We start from the raw sequence: 22,253 nt of genomic DNA on the forward strand, positions 1-22,253 counted from the left end.
ACAAGTCAGAGTTAGTCATCACAAAGTCCATCTTTAATTATATGAGCTCCATCACAACCCTGTGACTCTCAGATCAATTCAGTGTCTATCAATGAATTCTCTGAGAGTCCCTTACACATTGCAACTGAGATCCTTTATAGCAAAGACACACATAGCCAGACAGCATTGGCCATAATTTATCGTTCAGCTTTGTCTCCTAAACTATGTTCTTTTCTCAAACTCAGAACCATAAACCAATCCTCCATATCAACAGACATATATCAAATCCATCCTATCTTGACAAGATCACAGAGACACATTGACTGGCACACAGACATTGTGGAGCCAAGAGATACACACTTGACCTCTCCCCTCTCTCCGGCCCAAATAACTTAGTCTTGACAGAGAACACATACTGCAACCCCGCCACAGTATTACAAACACATTCTGAAGAGAAGTAACTTACAAACATATGATGAATATAAAACATCTTACCTATGTTACCAACTAATTCTGATTATTCCCCAACAGTCTCTCCAGGAGGGCAGCAACTTTTTTATTTTCCCTTTATTTTACATTTATTTATACAGGTTCTCATTGAGATAATATCTCTTTTCCAATAGGTACCTGATCCAATAGCAGCAGGGGGAACTGTCACGATCGTCGTACGAACTGGAAATATACTCAGACCAAAGTGCAGCGTGATTTGGGTTCCACATGTTTAATAAAGGAAACTCACAATAAACAGCAAACGAAACGTGAAGTCATGGAGTGCTCACAGGCAACTACACAGAAACAAGATCCCACAAAACACAGTGGTGAAATGGCTGGCTAAATATGATCCCCAATCAGAGACAGACAGCTGCATCTGATTGGGAACCATACCAGGCCAACATAGAAATAGAAAAACTAGAGTACCCACCTTAGTCACAACCTGACCTAACCAAATTAGAGAATAAAAGGCTCTCTAAGGTCAGGGCGTGACAAAGGTACTACATATCTGTGCTAAAGGTGTCCCTACAGACCCTGGTTCGATTCCAAGCTGTATCACACCTGGCCGTGATTGGAATTCCCATAAGGCTGCACACAATTGACCCAGTGTTGTCTACAAAGCATGTGACAAATAACATTTGGGCTTATGACACCATGGTCTTGGAGGCTACTTTCACATTCAGTAGCCTGCTGTGTAGTGTTTGCCATTTATAGATGGTGGGATGAGGGTTTACAGGGGATCCCATGAATGTTTCTGGCAAAGAAAATACAAGTCTACGTGAGTATCAGGATTTCAGGGATCCAAATGGGCTGAATCCTAACTTTAGATCTGCAGGCTAAACTTATTTCAATTCAATCTATCATGGCAAACTCCCATCAAGAACAATTGCTTTGCGTATGCATCTCAAGATTGAATTCTGCCCTATTCTTCCTAGGCATCTCCAAGTATTTGTTCCACATCTGCACTAACACGCCTGTTTCAAATAATCCACTTATAATGGTCTTAAATCTGGACATTTAATATTTGAATATTGTGCTAATGCTGGGTTGGAATAAAATATACATACATGTTGTCTCTTGGCACAAGAGAGTGGAATGCATTATCATGGGAATTTAATATAGGAATCAATGATGATTAACTTGTATCAACCATTAGCTGCTTTGAAGTGATCATTTGATCATGGATTTCCCAACATGCCTATTTAAAAACAATTACATGTTATTGTTCTCAGAAAGCAGTCCTGAGCCAGACTTTCCCGACTCCAAAGACTATACGCAGTACACTGACTAGTTATTCATGCAATTGTTTTTACTTGAGAAATACTGCACCCAACATCTTAGCTAGATGTAAAATTGCACGACTAAGATTTCATCGGTAAAAAAGTATAAATTAATGACAGATATCTTTATGCACCTTAGAATAATTCTGATTATTTTGAGGGATTCACTATTTTGAGGAAGTGGTTATGATGCTACGGTGACTCAGGAGGGACAAAGAACAGAACCTGCCAGGGTATTCAGTCATGGCCTCTAGCATTTCTTAATTAGCTTTGGTGAAAAACGAGGTGAAATAAGGAAGTACGTTCGTCCGTTAAATATTTGAATAGTGTGTTAGTGCTGGGTTGGAATGAAAGCCACCAGTATGTTAAGACCTTGATAGTCAACACTAGGCCTTGTATTTTGCAATCGGCACAAGAAAGAGTGTGTCATGGTTTATTTGGGGGATTTAATATTTAAAACTCAAATATTTCATATTTAGGTATTAATGAGAATTAACTCGTATCAATCATTCATTCACAAAAGCGTTTGGGGATTTGCGTGGAGGCCATTTGGTGTGCGTAAAATTAGGCCTGAAAGTTTAGGCTTAAACACTAATGCCAGATGGATAAAAATAATAGGATAAAACCTATAGATGTAAATTACACAACAATGATGATTCATTTATGGATTTTTTAATGTATTATTTTCTCTTTATTCAACCAGAGCCCCACCCATCCCCCCTCCAACCAGAGCGCCACCCATCCCCCCTCCAACCAGAGCGCCACCCATCCCCCTCCAAACAGACCGCCACCCATCCCCCTCCAACCAGAGCGCCACCCATCCACCCTCCAACCAGACCGCCACTCATCCCCCTCCAACCAGAGCCCCACCCATCCCCCTCTAACCAGAGCGCCACCCATCCCCCTCCAACCAGAGCGCCACCCATCCCCCTCCAACCAGACCGCCACTCATCCACCCTCCAACCAGACCGCCACCCATCCACCCTCCAACCAGACCGCCACCCATCCACCCTCCAACCAGACCGCCACCCATCCACCCTCCAACCAGACCGCCACTCATCCCCCTCCAACCAGAGCGCCACCCATCCACCCTCCAACCAGACCGCCACTCATCCCCCTCCAACCAGAGCGCCACCCATCCACCCTCCAACCAGACCGCCACCCATCCACCCTCCAACCAGACCGCCACTCATCCCCCTCCAACCAGAGCGCCACCCATCCACCCTCCAACCAGACCGCCACTCATCCCCCTCCAACCAGAGCGCCACCCATCCACCCTCCAACCAGACCACCACCCATCCACCCTCCAACCAGACCGCCACCCATCCCCCTCCAACCAGAGCGCCACCCATCCACCCTCCAACCAGAGCACCACCCATTCCCCTCCAAACAGACCGCCACCCATCCACCCTCCAACCAGACCGCCACTCATCCCCCCTCCAACCAGAGCGCCACCCATCCACCCTCCAACCAGACCGCCACCCATCCACCCTCCAACCAGACCGCCACCCATCCCCCTCCAACCAGAGCGCCACCCATCCACCCTCCAACCAGACCGCCACCCATCCACCCTCCAACCAGAGCGCCACCCATCCCCCTCCAACCAGAGCACCACCCATCCACCCTCCAACCAGAGCGCCACCCATCCGCCCTCCAACCAGACCGCCACCCATCCGCCCTCCAACCAGACCGCCACCCATCCGCCCTCCAACCAGAGCGCCACCCATCCGCCCTCCAACCAGAGCGCCACCCATCCACCTTCCAACCACAGCGCCACCCATCCGCCCTCCAACCAGAGCGCCACCCATCCGCCCTCCAACCAGACCGCATTTCATGACCCTAAACCTTCCCGCCCTGTGGATATAACCACAGAAGGTATTTTTCTTTACTGTCAACAATCTAGTCTTACTCGCCCTATAGACGGTTCACCTCTCCTCTCAATGGATTCAAACTGAGCAAATAAGAAATTAATCTCTGTCTTTGTTGTTGAGTGTTCCAACTCCTTTTTGCCTCGAATTAGTCCTTTTAAAAGATTTTTCTTAATAAGCCCTTGTTGTTAGAAGGAATTGTACTTTAGTACATTGTAAAGTTCCATTGGCACCCATGAATAAAAGCAACTATGAATCTGAGGTAGTTCCTGTTAAACTGCATTGTTGTGGTACTTAGGTAATGAATGAGTTTCACCAGACAGGAGGTCACTTTCACTTTCAGTATCTGCAGCCTTTAAATAGCCTGCTGCTTACTGCTTTTGCCATCATTGCCAAATTGGTTTGCAGAGGATCCTTGACTCTCAGCGACACTACGAGTATATGTGAGTATCAAGCCTGACTTTAATCTGACTTCTGATTTCCAAACCCACAGGTATTCAAACTCTTCGCTGGTTGACCTAATCCTGAAAAATTGGCTCCCATAGATACTTAGCCTGTGGTGTCTTTACAAATGATCTCAGTGACCACTTTCCTATTGTTTGTACTAAAGATACCAAACTGAACAACTCTGATCGTTGTAGATTTATGAAGAGGTTAATAATGTTTTTTTCCCCAGGCGTTCCTTCGTGATCGGTATTCTTCAGAGTTTCTCTATATCAGCTGCATTCATCACACTGATTTGGTTGTAGAATTGTTCTCATGTTCTCATGACACACACCAATAGCACTGATAAACCTGTATAAACCTGGACCTTGATATTTTGAATCAGACATGTTAGTGCTGGATTACAGGAGAAGCCTGTATAAACCTGGACCTTGATATTTTGAATCAGACATGTTAGTGCTGGATTACAGTAGAAGCCTGTATAAACCTGGACCTTGATATTTTGAATCAGACATGTTAGTGCTGGATTACAGTAGAAGCCTGTATAAACCTGGACCTTGATATTTTGAATCAGACATGTTAGTGCTGGATTACAGTACAAGCCTATAGAACCAGTCACTACTGGACTGGAGCAGGAGATCCCTGCATTAGAATTGTGTCTTTAGTTGCTGTCAAACTATTTACTATTTATTATTGTTACAGACCATTATTAGAAGTAAAATGGTTTATAATGGCAAAATGTGTTGTATTTAGCTATTGACACGACAAGGAATAGCATCATAGAGGTTAAATAAGTATGAATGGTGATTAACTTGTATCAACCATTTGCTTTAAGCGATCTTGTGAAGACACTTGACCATGGACTCCCCAATGTGCCTCGTTAAAAACGCTGACGGAGAGCTTTGCATAGAACCAGAGGCCATCGACTACCTGATGGGACTGAAACAGAAAGTAGTAGTAGTGGCAGTGGTCGGGCTGTATCGCACCGGAAAGTCCTACCTCATGAACAAGCTGGCTCAGAAGAGAAGTGGTGAGAGACAAATATATCTTACTTTACAAACAGGTTTGGACATCATCTGTGCCTCAGTCTTTTTCGGTAACACTGTACTTTAAGTTTCTCCTACTACTCTGAAACTACACAGTAATAACTGTCGAAACAGAGTAGGATTCCTGAAACTCGTACAATACTTGTATTGCAGGAAGACAATATCTGTGCGTAACCTCTTAGATTTAACGGCAACATGTTGATTTCCACCAAATTAGACATACGTAAAAGTAACTGCGATTCATATGTAATTAGATGATTCTGACATGCCAAAACTTGGTATATTTGTAAAGAAGATATCTGGGAGATTATGAGGAAGTTATCAGGAGATAGACAGGAGTTACATAGTTCAGAATACACAAGATCAAGCACACACAAAAATAATTGTTTATTTTGGATTTTGAAAGTCATCTTTCATTGGCAAGCTTTAAGTGAATTATTGATTCCCAGAGCTGGAAACACATCAGAAGGCATCCACATCATCTGAACAATATCAGAAAAAAATGGGATTGACAGACCTAACAACTAGAAATGGGCAGGTGTTTTAGTTAGTGGTGTCAGGTGTGGTCACGGGACGTTTCCAAAGTGGCAGATGTCTGTAAATGTGATCATTCCAGTGCTATTATATATCTGTAATCCCTAAATGCTGTTTGTTCAATATAAAAACACAATTTCAACCATATATATATATTTTTAAATAAGGGAAGTCAGTTAATGTTACCGATGTGAAATGGATAGCAAGTTAGTGGGGTGCGTGCTAATAGCGTTTCAATCGTTGATGTCACCCGTTCTGAGAATATGGGTAACGATGCTTCGGTGGGAGGCTGTTGTCTAGGTGTGCAGAGGGTCCCTGGTTCAAGTCTAGGTAAGGGCTAGGAGAGGAACGGAAGCAATACTGTTACCTTAACAACAAATTCTTATTTACAACAACGGCATACCAGGGAACAGTGTTCAGGGGCAGAACCTCACTCAAACTGTGGTGGTATTATGGGGTATTCAGGGTACATTCAAGTGCCCTTTCAACCTTTTAAAATTGTCTGAATGTGGTATTTGCACTGCTTTTGCACTCTGGATGTGCCTATATTGTTCACTATTAAAACTAAATTTCTACAACACCAACCTCTCTCTCAAACGTTGTGGTGGTGTCAGGGGATATCCAAATGGCTTTTCAACCTCTCCAAAGTGCCTCTCCAAAGGGCCTGCATGTTTAGCCTAGGCATATCCAATATATTGGCCCCACATACAAACTAACTGTTCACAAAAACAATATAAAAGCAACAGATATAGTGTACATTAAAGAATATATCAACATGTCTTATCAAACACATACTTGGTTACACGTGTCCATCACAAAAAAAAGTGCAAAACTAAACAACTATTTACAAAATGGCGTCCGTGTTTGTTTTACATCCCAAGTGTAGATGATAAGATTTCAATTTCACCGTAGCTTGTGCATGTCGTGATATTCTTTGAAGGAGGCCCTCTCTGCCAGGAAACAAAATGAGAACTGGCATTTCGGACAGAAGATCTGGTCTTGTGATGGTTGTGAGGTTGCTATGGGCCCCCAATTCAGCCATTTCCCACACCAGCTGTTATCGGAAGGCTAGCTGGGAGAGAGGGGTTTGACTTTTTGTTTTGGCCATTTGCTTGTGGACAATGAAAGCATTTAATATAGCAATGTAAACAAAGTGGTAAAAAAAAGAGTAGTAGTAGTAGCCTATCAGAGCATCAGATAGGTTGACACGCCCCCATGCTGGCACTGTAGTCCTCCACAGAAACAGGAATGGGGACCCTCCTTGAGACATGGTTGTTATTGAATGCCTTATGCTGTGTGGGGAGCATGTTAACTTCCCTAGTGTCCTTCCATTTCACAAAAAACAGCTTGTTGGGGAGGGGTGGCTCCCAAATGTCATCATCCAAATACTCTGCATCCTCTACTCTGTAGTGAATCAAATAAAGGGATATATTGTTGTTAGACACACAGAATTACAGTTGACTAAATTTACAAAACAACATTACCGTAAAGTAAAAACACAAAGCCTGAATTGTGTCTGTACAGTGACTCACATAGAAGGTGTGAAGCACAAACAATGCAAACAAATAAGCAATGGCCATGAGAGTTTAGTGGTCCTCTCCAATGGCCATGAGAGTTTAGTGGTCCTCTCCAATGGCCATGAGAGTGTAGTGGCCTCTCCAATGGCCATGAGAGTTTAGTGGTCCTCTCCAATGGCCATGAGAGTTTAGTGGTCCTCTCCAATGGCCATGAGAGTTTAGTGGTCCTCTCCAATGGCCATGAGAGTTTAGTGGTCCTCTCCAATGGCCATGAGAGTTTAGTGGCCTCTCCAATGGCCATGAGAGTTTAGTGGTCCTCTCCAATGGCCATGAGAGTTTAGTGGCCTCTCCAATGGCCATGAGAGTTTAGTGGTCCTCTCCAATGGCCATGAGAGTTTAGTGGCCTCTCCAATGGCCATGAGAGTTTAGTGGCCTCTCCAATGGCCATGAGAGTTTAGTGGCCTCTCCAATGGCCATGAGAGTTTAGTGGCCTCTCCAATGGCCATGAGAGTTTAGTGGCCTCTCCAATGGCCATGAGAGTTTAGTGGTCCTCTCCAATGGCCATGAGAGTTTAGTGGCCTTTCCAATGGCCATGAGAGTTTAGTGGTCCTCTCCAATGGCCATGAGAGTTTAGTGGTCCTCTCCAATGGCCATGAGAGTTTAGTGGTCCTCTCCAATGGCCATGAGAGTTTAGTGGTCCTCTCCAATGGCCATGAGAGTTTAGTGGTCCTCTCCAATGGCCATGAGAGTTTAGTGGTCCTCTCCAATGGCCATGAGAGTTTAGTGGTCCTCTCCAATGGCCATGAGAGTTTAGTGGCCTCTCCAATGGCCATGAGAGTTTAGTGGCCTCTCCAATGGCCATGAGAGTTTAGTGGTCCTCTCCAATGGCCATGAGAGTTTAGTGGCCTCTCCAATGGCCATGAGAGTTTAGTGGTCCTCTCCAATGGCCATGAGAGTTTAGTGGCCTCTCCAATGGCCATGAGAGTTTAGTGGCCTCTCCAATGGCCATGAGAGTTTAGTGGCCTCTCCAATGGCCATGAGAGTTTAGTGGCCTCTCCAATGGCCATGAGAGTTTAGTGGCCTCTCCAATGGCCATGAGAGTTTAGTGGCCTCTCCAATGGCCATGAGAGTTTAGTGGCCTCTCCAATGGCCATGAGAGTTTAGTGGCCTCTCCAATGGCCATGAGAGTTTAGTGGTCCTCTCCAATGGCCATGAGAGTTTAGTGGCCTTTCCAATGGCCATGAGAGTTTAGTGGTCCTCTCCAATGGCCATGAGAGTTTAGTGGCCTCTCCAATGGCCATGAGAGTTTAGTGGTCCTCTCCAATGGCCATGAGAGTTTAGAACAGTAAACAGTGAACTAATATGAAATAATAGACAATAACTACTTTGGAATTGTATAACATTGACACTTCTTGTTACATAGGCCTATGAAATCTAAATCCAAAGCACAAAAAGCAGATAATTTACCAAAAACAAAATACATATAGTAAATAAGCTACAGTACATCACAAAAGTGAGTACACCCCTCACACTGAAGAAATGACACTACAATGTAAAGTAGGGAGTGTACAGCTTGTATACAGTAACAGTGTCAATTTGCTGTCCCCTCAAAATAACTCAACACACAGCCATTCATGTCTAAACCGCTGGCAACAAAAGTGAGTTCATTGACACTGTTATACAAGCTGTACACTCAATACTTTACATTGTAGCAAAGTGTAATTTCTTCAGTGTTATCACATGAAAAGATATACTCAAATATTTACAAAAAAAATGTGGGGGTGTACTGTATATAAAGTACAGAATAAAGTATAGTTTGCATATATATATATATATATATATATATATATATAAAGTCAGGAAAATAAATTCCTTACAGATCTAAAAATGATCTTTCTCTTTCCTTTGAGAAAGAAAAATAAATAAACAAAAATCACCATGGTCACAATCATAATCTCCATCTCCCTTAATTAAACAAAATAAATACCTCACTCTGAACCCCAAACATATTTGCTAGATTCATGAAAAAGCAACAAAAAAAAGCAAGGAACGTGACTTGAAAACATGATCTTGTTTTATTGGAATTTGAAGCTGTTGTTGGTAAATAATGAAATCTGCTGGCTTCCGAAGTTACTTTCTCAACTTTAAAAGCCTTTTTAAAGAGAATTCAAACAGAAAAATGTTCTCCTGTCTCCAAATGTTTGCTGGTTAGTCTGTTGTCTGCAAAGGTTGTTACATTGTAACTACATAGTAATTAAAAATGTAAGGGGGTTGGTTTAAATAAGGAAGACACATCTCAGTTGAATGCATTGAGTTGTACGACTGACTAGGTTGAGTTTCAGATTATTTTGTGCCCAATGGAAATGAATGGTAAATAATGCATTGTGTCACTTTGGAGTCACTTTTATTGAAAGTGTTTTAAAAACATATACTATTCTTATTAACAACAAAAGTGACTCAAATATGACAATACATTATTTACCATTTATTTCCAAGTTAATTTTGTCCCAATACTTTTTGTCGCCTAAATTGGGGCACCTATCTCACCCTCCCCCCTAGCTCTGGTCTGGAGTAGTTCTGGTATGCACTAACTAACTATCGTCTAGGGCTTTGCTAGTAGTTAGCTAGTTCTGGTCTGCAGTAGTTCTGGTCCGTATTAACTAACTCTGGTCTAGGGTGTAACTAGTAGTTAGCTAGTTCTGGTCCATACTAACTAACTCTGGTCTAAGGCGTAGCTAGTAACTAGCTAGTTCTGGTCTGCAGTAGCTCTGGTCCGTACTAACTAACTCTGGTCTAAGGTGTAGCTAATAACTAGCTAGTTCTGGTCTGCAGTAGTTCTGGTCCGTACTAACTAACTCTGGTCTAAGGCGTAGCTAGTAACTAGCTAGTTCTGGTCTGCAGTAGCTCTGGTCCGTACTAACTCTGGTCTAAGGCGTAGCTAGTAACTAGCTAGTTCTGGTCTGCAGTAATTCTGGTCCATACTAACTAACTCTGGTCTAAGGTGTAGCTAGTAGTTAGCTAGTTCTGGTCCATACTAACTAACTCTGATCTAAGGCGTAGCTAGTAACTAGCTAGTTCTGGTCCGTACTAACTAACTCTGGTCTAAGTCGTAGCTAGTAACTAGCTAGTTCTGGTCTGCAGTAGCTCTGGTCCGTACTAACTAACGCTGGTCTAAGTCGTAGCTAGTAACTAGCTAGTTCTGGTCTGCAGTAGTTCTGGTCCATACTAACTAACTCTGGTCTAAGGTTCTGTAGCTAGTTCTGGTCCATACTAACTAACTCTGTTCTGGTCTAGTAACAGCTAGTTCTGGTCCATACTAACTAACTCTGGTCTAAGGTGTAGCTAGTAACTAGCTAGTTCTGGTCTGCAGTAGTTCTGGTCCGTACTAACTAACTCTGGTCTAAGGCGTAGCTAGTAACTAGCTAGTTCTGGTCTGCAGTAGCTCTGGTCCATACTAACTAACTCTGGTCTAAGGTGTAGCTAGTAACTAGCTAGTTCTGGTCTGCAGTAGTTCTGGTCCATACTAACTAACTCTGGTCTAAGTCGTAGCTAGTAACTAGCTAGTTCTGGTCTGCAGTAGTTCTGGTCCATACTAACTAACTCTGGTCTAAGGCGTAGCTAGTAACTAGCTAGTTCTGGTCTGCAGTAGTTCTGGTCCATACTAACTAACTCTGGTCTAAGTCGTAGCTAGTAACTAGCTAGTTCTGGTCTGCAGTAGTTCTGGTCCATACTAACTAACTCTGGTCTAAGGCGTAGCTAGTAACTAGCTAGTTCTGGTCTGCAGTAGCTCTGATCCAGCTCTGTAACAGTGTTATAGGCTGGTTTAATATTTATACTGTAAATCTCCTCATCAATCTCTGTTGATTTAGGTTTTGCCCTTGGAGCCACCATCCAGTCCAAGACTAAGGGCATCTGGATGTGGTGTGTCCCTCATCCTGAAAAAACAGACCACACCCTGGTGCTGCTGGATACAGAGGGACTGGGGGACGTGGAGAAGGTGGGGGGTCAAAGTTCAATCTCTTTACAATCCACATTACATATTCACATTCCTTAATTTACCAACAAAGCACAGTGAACACATACTGTATCTGCACCCTCATCATTTAAACAAGATGATTACTTCGTCAGAGATCCGATACATGTTGCGATACTTGTTTCAGGGGGATTCTAAGAATGATGCCTGGATCTTCTCGCTGGCCATTCTGTTAAGCAGTACTCTGGTCTACAACAGTCGAGGGACCATCGACAATGATGCTGTGGAGAAGCTTCAGTATCCTTTTGGGTCAAAATGTGGCTCAATTCTTGTGGACATAATCTGTTGTGGTAGTTCATATGATAGTTTGCTTGTTTGTTAGGCTTTTGAAAGTCATCTCAGTCATATTAGTGAAAGCCTAGCTAATTGTGATGGCCATTTTCATGAATTTGTATGTGTCACAGTTTTCTTTCGGTGAAGTAGAGGCTGACCAAAATGCAGCGTGGTTGTTATTCATTGTACTTTAGTAAAGAAACTGTACACGAATGAACTAACAAAACAACAAACGTGCGAAAACCTAAAACAGTCCTATCTGGTGCAAAACACAGAGGCAGGAACAATCACCCACAAACACAGTGAAACCCAGGCTACCTAAATATGGTTCCCAATCAGAGACAATGACTAACACCTGCCTCTGATTGAGAACCATATCAGGCCAGACATAGAAATAGACAAACAAGACATCCAACATAGAATGCCCACTCAGATCACACCCTGACCAACCAAAACATAGAAACATACAAAGCAAACTATGGTCAGGGTGTGACAGTATGTATATTTTTAACATGATTTAATTGTAGGCTAGACCTAATCATTGATATGGTAGAGAATTTAAATGTTCATAATGTGCCAACTAAATATGTTCCATTTTATATGCTTTATGCAAGTTGCATATGTCGTGTTTATCAGTACTACGTAGTAATTTATTTCTCCAGAAACTGTAAAGGGCTTGAGAAATCTCAGGATGCCGGTTCCGGGATTGATACTTAGCTTCAGTGAACATGAAGAGCTGGTGTTGATGAAAAGCAAAGTCTGTGACTTTCAAACAAATGACGTTACTGTGTCAATTGAACTCTAAACTGAAAATTACTTGTTTTGTTTGTTTGTCTGTAACTTCCCTGAAATTCAAGTCCCTGTACAGAAACTGCGCATGACATTGACATGAGCTTTGGGAAATGTTGTATCAATCCTCAACCGGCCCAACAGATATGTGAACGAGCTGACAGAGATGATCAAGGTGAAGTCTTCCACTGTCGATGAGGAGGAAGGAGAGGGCACACAGTTTGCGCAGTTCTTTCCTAATTTTGTGTGGACCGTCAGAGATTTCACTCTAAAGCTCGAGATCGACGGCAGAGTAATCACTCCAGACCAGTATCTGGAGAATTCCCTGCAACTCAAGAAAGGTGATATTGATTAATATAAACCAGGTAGTTTGAGACCTAGATGCTGATTGGCTCAAACAGCATTCCAGCTGTGTGTATATCAGACAAAATACCACGGTATAATGCAAAGTGTAATGTTATGACTATAACTACTGTTCCCTGAAGAAGTACAACATACTATGGAGATTCACACTCTCGTGACTTCGGTTGAAGAATTTACAATCACGCCAGACAAGGCCAATGAAATCCTGGGACTGGGAGAGATTCTTACACCACTCTTGACAACTGTTTGTCTGAACGTGGGGATGGATACTTTTCATCTAACTCATATGTGGGAGACAACACTCTTGACACCTGTGAACACTGTGGAACTCAGCTGAAAAACCTGTGTTCATGTGCCAAGGTTTGCAAAATCCTGGTGAGCTCTGGGTACACCGGCTCCGGTGATCAGTGACAAGCCTCACTCGGTTTAGGTGGTACGATGCGTTCTGGCAACCGGCTGGCACCCAGCGCTGGAACGCATGCTTTAAAAATTCACCTAGTGAAAAAGCCTTGTCATGGAGGGTACCCTACCGACCAGTCATAGATACTGACAAAATACCTATCATATCTGGGAATGGGACAGACAGCTCATTTGGGGGCTCAAAGGGGGGAACATTAATAAACATAGACAAGCTTCCAACATACGTAGTGTTTCCATGAAAACTGTATAACCTGCGGGAAGCAAAAGGGGCTCTGGCAAGGTAGGCTAGCTAGCATCTTTGACCGAAGCAGTCTATTTAAGGTAGGCTAGCTCACATCTTTGACCGAAGCAGTCTATTTAAGGTAGGCTAGCTCACATCTTTGACCGAAGCAGTCTATTTAAGGTAGGCTAGCTCACATCTTTGACCGAAGCAGTCTATTTAAGGTAGGCTAGCTCACATCTTTGACCGAAGCAGTCTATTTAAGGTAGGCTAGCTAGCATCTTTGACCGAAGCAGTCTATTTAAGGTAGGCTAGCTCGCATCTTTGACCGAAGCAGTCTATTTAAGGTAGGCTAGCTCACATCTTTGACCGAAGCAGTCTATTTAAGGTAGGCTAGCTCACATCTTTGACCGAAGCAGTCTATTTAAGGTAGGCTAGCTAGCATCTTTGACCGAAGCAGTCTATTTAAGGTAGGCTAGCTCGCATCTTTGACCGAAGCAGTCTATTTAAGGTAGGCTAGCTCGCATCTTTGACCGAAGCAGTCTATTTAAGGTAGGCTAGCTAGCATCTTTGACTATTTAGCAAATTTAAGCTACGTATTCTTAACAAGAGAGCTACCCCAGAAACTCCACCGTGGGCAGGTAGGAATAGCTAGTTATATGCTGTGCTTGTTTAGCTAGGCCAGTCTCAAAAGTCCAGGTAGGAACGGTTTACTGGGGTGGGACCGGACCGTTCATCAACATGTCTGAGAAGAGAGGTAAACGGTGCTTGACCGAGGCAGACACAGGCAGCGGGGGTACCCACCGAATCTGGCCGCCCTCTCTCTTCGGGTAGCCTCATCCTAACTGGCAACAGAGCACACAGGAGCCGCCCTCTCTCTTCGGGTAGCCTCACCCTAACTGGCAACAGAGCACACAGGAGCCGCCCTCTCTCTTCGGGTAGCCTCACCCTAACTGGCAACAGAGCACACAGGAGCCGCCCTCTCTCTTTGGGTAGCCTCACCCTAACTGGCAACAGAGCACATAGGAGCCGCCCTCTCTCTTCGGGTAGCCTCATCCTAACTGGCAACAGAGCACACAGGAGCCGGGTTGAGTCCCACAATCACACCGGTGTGATTTATTACCTTCAGCCCATTTTAAACATTGTGTGTTTGTGCGTATTTTTTGCATCGTATTCATCTATTCCTTCTGTATCCGCCGATATCAACCATTAACCTGTGTGATTAATGGGGGCTGAGCTAGAGAGGAGTTTGTGTGACAAGGGCAGATCCGAAAAACGGTTATTCTCACAAAAAAACGTCTGAAAAGTCCGAACAGTTTGAACTGCAGATTATTATGACCCTAATATGAAAAGCTGAGACACTCACAAACACACACATGTAAGCTACACAAGAGTCGTTAGAAGGTAAGGAGTGCTTCTACGTAGAAAATCATAGGACATCCCAGAACATAGTGTCTATAATACTGTAAGGGGTTCTTCTACATAGAAGATCATAGGAAATCCCCGGTAATAGTGTCTATAATACTGTAATAAGATCACATAGTTGCTGTCACAAACTCCAAACTCCACACAGTTATCACTGAGTAGATATTGATTTCCCACTGAACAAACAATTCCTGGACTTATAGCATTTTTATGAATTCATGTTTGATCAGGTTTCTGTTAAGGCGGACCGTATTCATTTTTTTATTTAAAAAAAAAATAATTACATTTGAAATTAAACTCACGAATGCAATTGTTTATGTCAAATTGTTCTGTTCTCCTTGTAGCCCTGGTTGTCCTGAAAAGAGCATGGGAAAACACTTCAAGTAATAGTAATGCCTAGTAATGCTTATGTTATGTGAGGCTAAATATAAAAGCAAGCAGATGAATGAAATAGCGTCGGTCGATGACGTTTAAGATGAGGGAGGACGATTCTTTTTTTTTCATGAACATGGCCTTATTTCTATTACAGCATAATGGATGACTGTCATTCATATTCCATTCACCCAGTTTAATAAATCTTCTTCTGGATCGGTGTCCCTTCCATGGGACGGTTGAGCTAACGTAGGCTAATGCGATTAGCATGAGGTTGGAAGTAACAAGAACATTTCCCAGGAGACATATCTCATATTGGCAGAAAGCTTAAGAAATGTTTTTCAACAGAATCGGTGGAATGAATACACCCCTGATGAATACACACGCAAACACTGTTCACTTTCATAGCAGCTACATACAAACAGCATGATCATTTTGCTCATTATAAATATATATAATTCCTTCTCACGTCTACACGCTCTACTCATCTCACCTTTTCCCTTCACTTGTAGACTTCAGTGCACAACACATCAGCTGTCTGTGACCAGGCAACAACAAAAAAATCCAAGCCAAACCTTCATATCATAACCGCTAACTACTACACACAGTCTACATCATTATCGCCATATTAGCTAACGTCATAGTCAACATAGCTAATAGAAGTAAGGTGTTACTAAACCCGCTACATTCATGCAGTAACGTTACAGTTAACAGTCAGCAAGCAGGTTAGCAGTTTAACCGGGCGGGCCCTGGCCTCAATAAATTAGTAAAACCTAAATCTTACCTTGGAAGAGTTCCAGTGTTGGATAGACATTCAGCTGGGTAACATAGCATCCCTCGCTGTTTTAGCCAGTTGCTTGAGTATGCTAAACTAGCTAGCTGCATTCACTAGCTAAGTAAAAGTGGAAAAAATACAACGAAATATACACTTTCTCTATCGCTTCTCCTTCATTTTTAAAGAAATTAATTTGTTAAAAACTGTTAAACTATTGTCTTTCTATTTGAGTCAATTAATCACCAAACCTCATACACTGTAGTGCTAGCTAGCTGTAGCTTATGCCTTCAGTACTAGATTCATTCTCTGATCCTTTGATTGGGTTGACACCATGTCAGTTCATGCTGGAAGAGCTCTGATAGGTTGGAGGAGAAAGGACATATTATTGAGACGTACCCAAGATCTGCATGTACTATAAAATCCAGTAATGTCAATGTTATCTTTCAGGTTATGGTAAAAAAATGAATGACTACAACGTTCCACGAGAGTGCATCCGGAACTTCTTCCCCTCACGCAAGTGTTTTGTGTTCCCCTCCCCTACAACTCCTGACAACATGCACCGACTGGACTCCATGGACGAGGCTGAGCTTTCTGAACACTTCAGAGCGGTCGCAGATACTTTCTGCCGCTTCATTTTCCAGGAGAGCCGTATGAAGACTGTTATAGGGGGACACACATTGACTGGAGAGAGTGAGTCAGACATCCACCTACAGTGCAGTATATGAAAACGGATACATATATTGATTATGAATTGTATTGTGCCACTAAATTCATACATTCATATTTTTCCTCCCATCTCTATCTGATTGCAGTGTTGGGGCACTTGGTCACCACCTATGTGGAGACAATAGCCAAAGGCAATGTGCCCTGTCTGGAGAATGCTGTGTTGGCCATGGCTAAAATTGAAAACAAGGCTGCTGTGGATGAGGGCCTGGCGGTGTACCAGAAGGGAATGGAGGATGTGAAGGCCTTATTCCCAGTGGACATCAATCAGCTGTCAGAGAACCATCTTCGATCAGAGACCCAGGCCACACAGGCGTTCATGAAGCGATCCTTCAAAGACGACAATGGGGAGTTCTTGAAAGCTCTTGTGGTAATGCATTTTTATCATCATCAAGGCCATTCAATAGAAAAATTATTGATTCGCTTATGCAACAAAATAATAAAATCACCTGTAACAGTAACACCAGTAGGACCCAAGGGCACCAGGTGGAATATGACCAAGCAGTGCAATTCCTCAATCAATTAACTTCTAGAGACAAAAGAACACTACTGTGAAAATCATTGCTCAAATTAGATTTTTAAACTTGGATTAAAAATTACACTATATTGAATAAAAGCCTAATGTAGATATGGAGCCAATATGTAACAATTACTCACTATAGTAACATGGCATAGCGGGATCCACATGTCTGAAGCTTGTGTCAGTTCATACTAGGGTTCACATGTCTGAAGCTAGAATCAGTTCATACTAGGGTTCACATGTCTGAAGCTAGAATCAGTTCATACTAGGGTTCACATGTCTGAAGCTAGTGTCAGCTCATACTAGGGTTCACATGTCTGAAGCTAGCATCAGTTCATACTAGGGTTCACATGTCTGAAGCTAGCATCAGTTCATACCAGGGTTCACATGTCTGAAGCTAGAATCGGTTCATACTAGGGTTCACATGTCTGAAGCTAGTGTCAGCTCATACTAGGGTTCATATGTCTGAAGCTAGCATCAGTTCATACCAGGGTTCACATGTCTGAAGCTAGAATCGGTTCATACTAGGGTTCACATGTCTGAAGCTAGCATCAGTTCATACCAGGGTTCACATGTCTGAAGCTAGTGTCAGCTCATACCAGGGTTCACATGTCTGAAGCTAGCATCAGTTCATACCAAGTTTCACATGTCTGAAGCTAGTATCAGCTCATACCAGGGTTCACATATCTGAAGCTAGTATCAGGTCTACCAGGGTTCACATGTCTCAGCAGGTCATACCAGGGTTCACATGTCTGGGTTCACATGTCTGAAGCTAGTATCAGGTCATACCAGGGTTCACATATCTGAAGCTAGTATCAGCTCATACCAGGGTTCACATGTCTGAAGCTGGTATCAGCTGAAGGTCAACCTGACCTTGTATACTATAAAATGTTGCTCCTTAGAGATCATTCTGATCTACAACGTGTTATTGTATCGAGGTTGACTTACAGCTGTTGTGTTTCTCATGTGGTTTATACTGTCTTCTCCAATGTTAGCATGCTGTAATAAACTGTCTTTCTATAATTGTCTGATCTTTAATCTTATTCTACACACCTGCATCTGAATATTCCCAATAAATCTTTCAGGAGGCCATTAGCAACCACACCGCCAACCTTTTCAAGCAGAACAAGGATGCCTCAGAGAAGAAGTGCAAGGCTCTTCTGGAGAATCTGTCTGCTCTGATGGATCAGGGGATAAAGGAGGGGACGTACGCCACACCAGGAGGCTATGAGCTTTACTGCTATCACCATGACAACATAGTGGCACAGTACCGGGCCGAACCCAACAAAGGAGTCAGGGTAAGAGCTAGAAACCAAACAACATCAACAACGTATTGTATTAGAGAATAAAAAAACATCCATCATTAGTCAGTAATGATGACCAACATTTCAACTAATTTCAGTCAGCTGGTTACGGTTTGAATCAAAATCAATACAACAACCTATAAGGCCTGTTTTCTGCAGGCTGAGGAGGTTCTGGAGCAGTTCCTGAAGGACAAGAGTGCAGAGTCCAACTCCATCCTGCAAGCTGACAAACAACTGACTGAAAATGAGAAAAAAATCCAAGGTAAGCCACACCTCAATCTTTTTTATTTCCAATTATAAAATAAAAATCTACTGTGGTATGTTAATGTTCAGAAGATGCAAACAAGACCGTTGGCCCCGCCCTAATGCCAGGCCCCTCCCAAAATGACAACTTCTAAGTATTATGGATTAAAAATAACCAAATATATCCAAATTGGATTGTATTATTGGTGGCCGACTAGAACATACAAATGGCAGATTTGACAAATAAGCATTTAGTTAGTATCAACTATTTTGAAAGAAGAATTCAAATCAAAGCAAACCATATTTTATTTACAGAGCCTTCAGAAAGTATTCACACTCCTTGACTTTTTTCCACATTTTGTTTTGTTACAGCCTCAATTTAAAATGGATTAAATTCAGATGTTTTGTCACTGGCCTACACACAATATCCCACAAGGTCAATTGGTGAATTATGGTTTTAATTAACATGGGTTACGAATTAATTAAACATTACAAGCTGAAATGTCTTGACTCAGTAAGTATTCAACCCTTTTGTTATGGCCTAAATAATAGTGTTTAACTTGATTTTTGAATGATTCCCTCATCTCTGTACCCCACACATACAATTATCTGTAAGGTCCCTCAGTCGAGCAGTGAATTTCAAACACAGATTCAACCACAAAGACCAGGGAGGTTTTCCAATGCCTCGCAAAGAACGACACCTATTGGTAGATAGTAAAAATAATAAATGCAGAAATGGAATATCCGTTTGACCATGGTAAAGTTATTAATTACACTTTGGATGGTGTATTAATTCAGCCAGTCTTTTCAACGATACAGGCATCCTTCCTAACTCAGTTGCCGGAGAGCAAGGAAACTGCTCAGGGATTTCAACATGAGGCTAATGCTGACTTTAAAACAGTTACAGAGTTTAATGGCTGTGATAGGAGAAAACTGAAGTTGGATCAACAACACATTACTTACATTACATATTACATAAAATTAATTCTCCAGATTTCCTATTTATTTCTCTCTCTCCTTGGCTCTTCCAGCTGAGAAGAAGAAAACAGCTGAGTTGGAGCAGGAGAAGGCAGCATTGAATGAGCAAAAGGCAGAGATGGAGCGCACCATTGAGAACATTGGCAGGGGCCAGGAGAAGTACTTGAAGGAGATGAAAGAGAAGATGGAGGAGGAGAGGAATCAACAGCAGCAGGAGTTCAACAGGACGCTGGAACGCAGGATGCAGGAGCAGAAAGATCTCCTGGAGAAGGGCCATAAGGAGAAGGCTGAGCTAATAAGACAAGAGATCGAGGAGATAAAGAAGAATAATCAATTGGAAAGGGACGCCAATTCCCAGAATCAGAAGGCTCTGCTGGATGACTGCAAGCAGCAGGCTGAGGAACAGAGCAAAAAGATAGAAGCGTTAATGTCAGCGCTCAACAATAAATCACAGGCCCCCGTACAAGTCGTTGAACGACTCTGTATGGTAATGTGATCCACTCCACTCCACTTCGAATGCCTGACTCTGAAAAGCCAACTGATATTGAATCTTGAAGCGTTGAAGTGTTTGTCCTCTAGAGCCATCGCTGTTTTTATCTCTCCCTGGTGGTTATGTATGAAGGTTTTAACATCTTGAAAATGTACCTGGCGTTATTGGCCACATGAGCCTGGTTCCGCTCTAGGTTTCTTCCTAGGTTCCTGCCTTCTAGGGTGTTTTTCCTAGCCACTATGCTTCTGCCTCTGCATTTCTTGCTCCTTGGGGTTTTAGGCTGGGTATCTGTAAATCACTTTGCGACAACTGTTGATGTAAAAAGGGTGTTTATGTAATAAATGTGATTGATTGACCTTTTGTGAACCCTATATCTTAGTTTAAGATGTCGTAGGCCCTGCAATCAAATGTGTGCTCTATGTCACCTGCGGCCACGTGGCAAATGGCCCAAAACACAAAGAATCTTGTAGGGGCCAGTCCTCCCTTCCTCTGTTAAGAGGACAAAATGTCTCTCTGTTACAGTACCCAGATGAATGACTATTGAGATGTATGTCACAGTAATATCCATGTTTGGTAGCTACAGTATCTGAAACGTGTCCTCGGAGGAGAACTTGGATGCCATTCACATGAATTTATGATCTATGATCTCTGTATGCTTTTTGTTTATCCAGATGCCCAGATATTAATAAGCTGGGACACAGTCAATGTGGGCACCATCCAAGGTCCAAATTACTAAATCATCAGACATTTTCAAGAGATTTGGAAAACAATATACTGTACACTTGATTTTATCTGCATTAAGTGCCAATTTCAGTTCAACAAAGATTTTCTGGAAAGCAACAAATGCAGACTGTACCTCTTGTTGGAATCGGTTAAACCTTTGAACATTGAGATATTAAATGAATGATAGGAAATGAAAGAGACTGGGTTATGTTAGAAGTTAATGGTTCCCAGAAGAAAGAAGAAGGCTTTGGAATGTGTTTGATAGAGGAGAGTGATGGGTGGGTTGATACAGGGAGACAGATAGACATCTGTGTATTAGATGAAAGAGGGGTTGAGGTCAGGAGGTGAGGACAGATTCTCTTAATAATAAATGTTAGGAATCCTGTTACCCTCTTTATTAGCTTCCTGTAGAGCCATAAAATGTAAGGATTAGAGAGAAAGTGGATTGTCTTAAGTAGGATGCATATAAACGGTGAAGTCTGAAATCTTTTGCTGTCTGTTTTCAGCTATACAGAACCTTTGGGAAGAATAAACTTGGTTAAAGCTTATCTAGTGTCCGTGGGTTATTTACTTTGAATAATAAGTCACCCAACACTCTGAAAGGGTCAACCGTGGGGGAAATAGCATACACAACAGTGTCATCGGCATACAAGTACAGGAACATTTTTTAGTAGAACCAATATTGTTCATGTAAATAATGAAAATAACCGGATCAAGAATCGATCCTTGTGGGACACCCTTTGTTGTGTCCAGAAACCCTGATTTAACACCATCAGTAAATACACATTGCGTACTGCCCATTAAATCATTTTCAAACCAGCTACAAAGCCTCTGAATGAGTGACGAGTGATCCATGGTGTTCAAAGCCTTAGACACTTCAATGAAAAGGTCTGCACAGTGTTTCTTCTTATCAATACAAGTAATAACATCATTTCAAACCAGAGAAGCAGAAGAGATGGTGCTATGACCTGGTCAGCATCCCATGTTGACATGTAAAAAACATCTTCACGTACTTTAGAAACTAAATGAATGTAATTAATACAATTCAATTCTAAAGAATAGAGTCAAGACTTACATTGTTATATTATATTACACAGCCTTTATAATATATATCATAATGTAGCCTTATAATAGCTGAATATAGAGAGAAAGCATGCCAATCTACAGACCCTGCATGACCCCAATGCATTTAAAAACAACACCTTGTCGAGCCAGTTGGAATTCTGTTGGGGACAGTAGATTTTGAACAACAGGCCTGGTCGGACCAGTGAGAAAAAAGTTTACATTGGAGCCTATCATAGCCTACAAATTGGACACAAAATTTTACCTGACCAGGACATGAGATTAGGAAAAACTCCAGGCCACAGAAAATACATTTTTCCCACACCAATTTTGAAACTGTGGTGGCGTCTCTGGGAAGAAGGTTTGTCAAGCGTAGTCGA

General features: G+C 42.3%; 2 protein-coding genes across 2 annotated transcripts in view; both read left to right on the plus strand.

Moving 5' to 3' along the window:
• Nucleotides 1–3,588, plus strand: part of LOC112224891 (early nodulin-75-like) — a 4,374-nt gene extending 786 nt beyond the window's left edge. Inside the window, exon 2 of the mRNA XM_042306377.1 lies at nt 2,455–3,588. Coding sequence (XP_042162311.1) covers nt 2,455–3,588 — 1,134 coding nt within the window. The remainder of the gene's footprint in view (nt 1–2,454) is intronic.
• A 372-nt stretch (nt 3,589–3,960) lies between these two features.
• LOC112225670 (guanylate-binding protein 1-like) lies at nt 3,961–21,359 on the plus strand. Its single transcript, XM_042306754.1, has 10 exons — nt 3,961–4,062; nt 4,899–5,093; nt 11,030–11,157; nt 11,321–11,430; nt 12,400–12,596; nt 16,278–16,520; nt 16,643–16,923; nt 18,159–18,371; nt 18,537–18,639; nt 19,652–21,359. The coding sequence occupies exons 2-10, from the start codon at nt 4,922–4,924 to the stop codon at nt 20,092–20,094; spliced, it is 1,890 nt and encodes a 629-aa protein (XP_042162688.1). The 5' UTR covers nt 3,961–4,062; nt 4,899–4,921; the 3' UTR covers nt 20,095–21,359.
• Nucleotides 21,360–22,253: the final 894 nt, after the last annotated feature.

This window comes from Oncorhynchus tshawytscha, linkage group LG26 (genome assembly GCF_018296145.1).
Source record: "Oncorhynchus tshawytscha isolate Ot180627B linkage group LG26, Otsh_v2.0, whole genome shotgun sequence".
Taxonomy (NCBI): domain Eukaryota; kingdom Metazoa; phylum Chordata; class Actinopteri; order Salmoniformes; family Salmonidae; genus Oncorhynchus; species Oncorhynchus tshawytscha.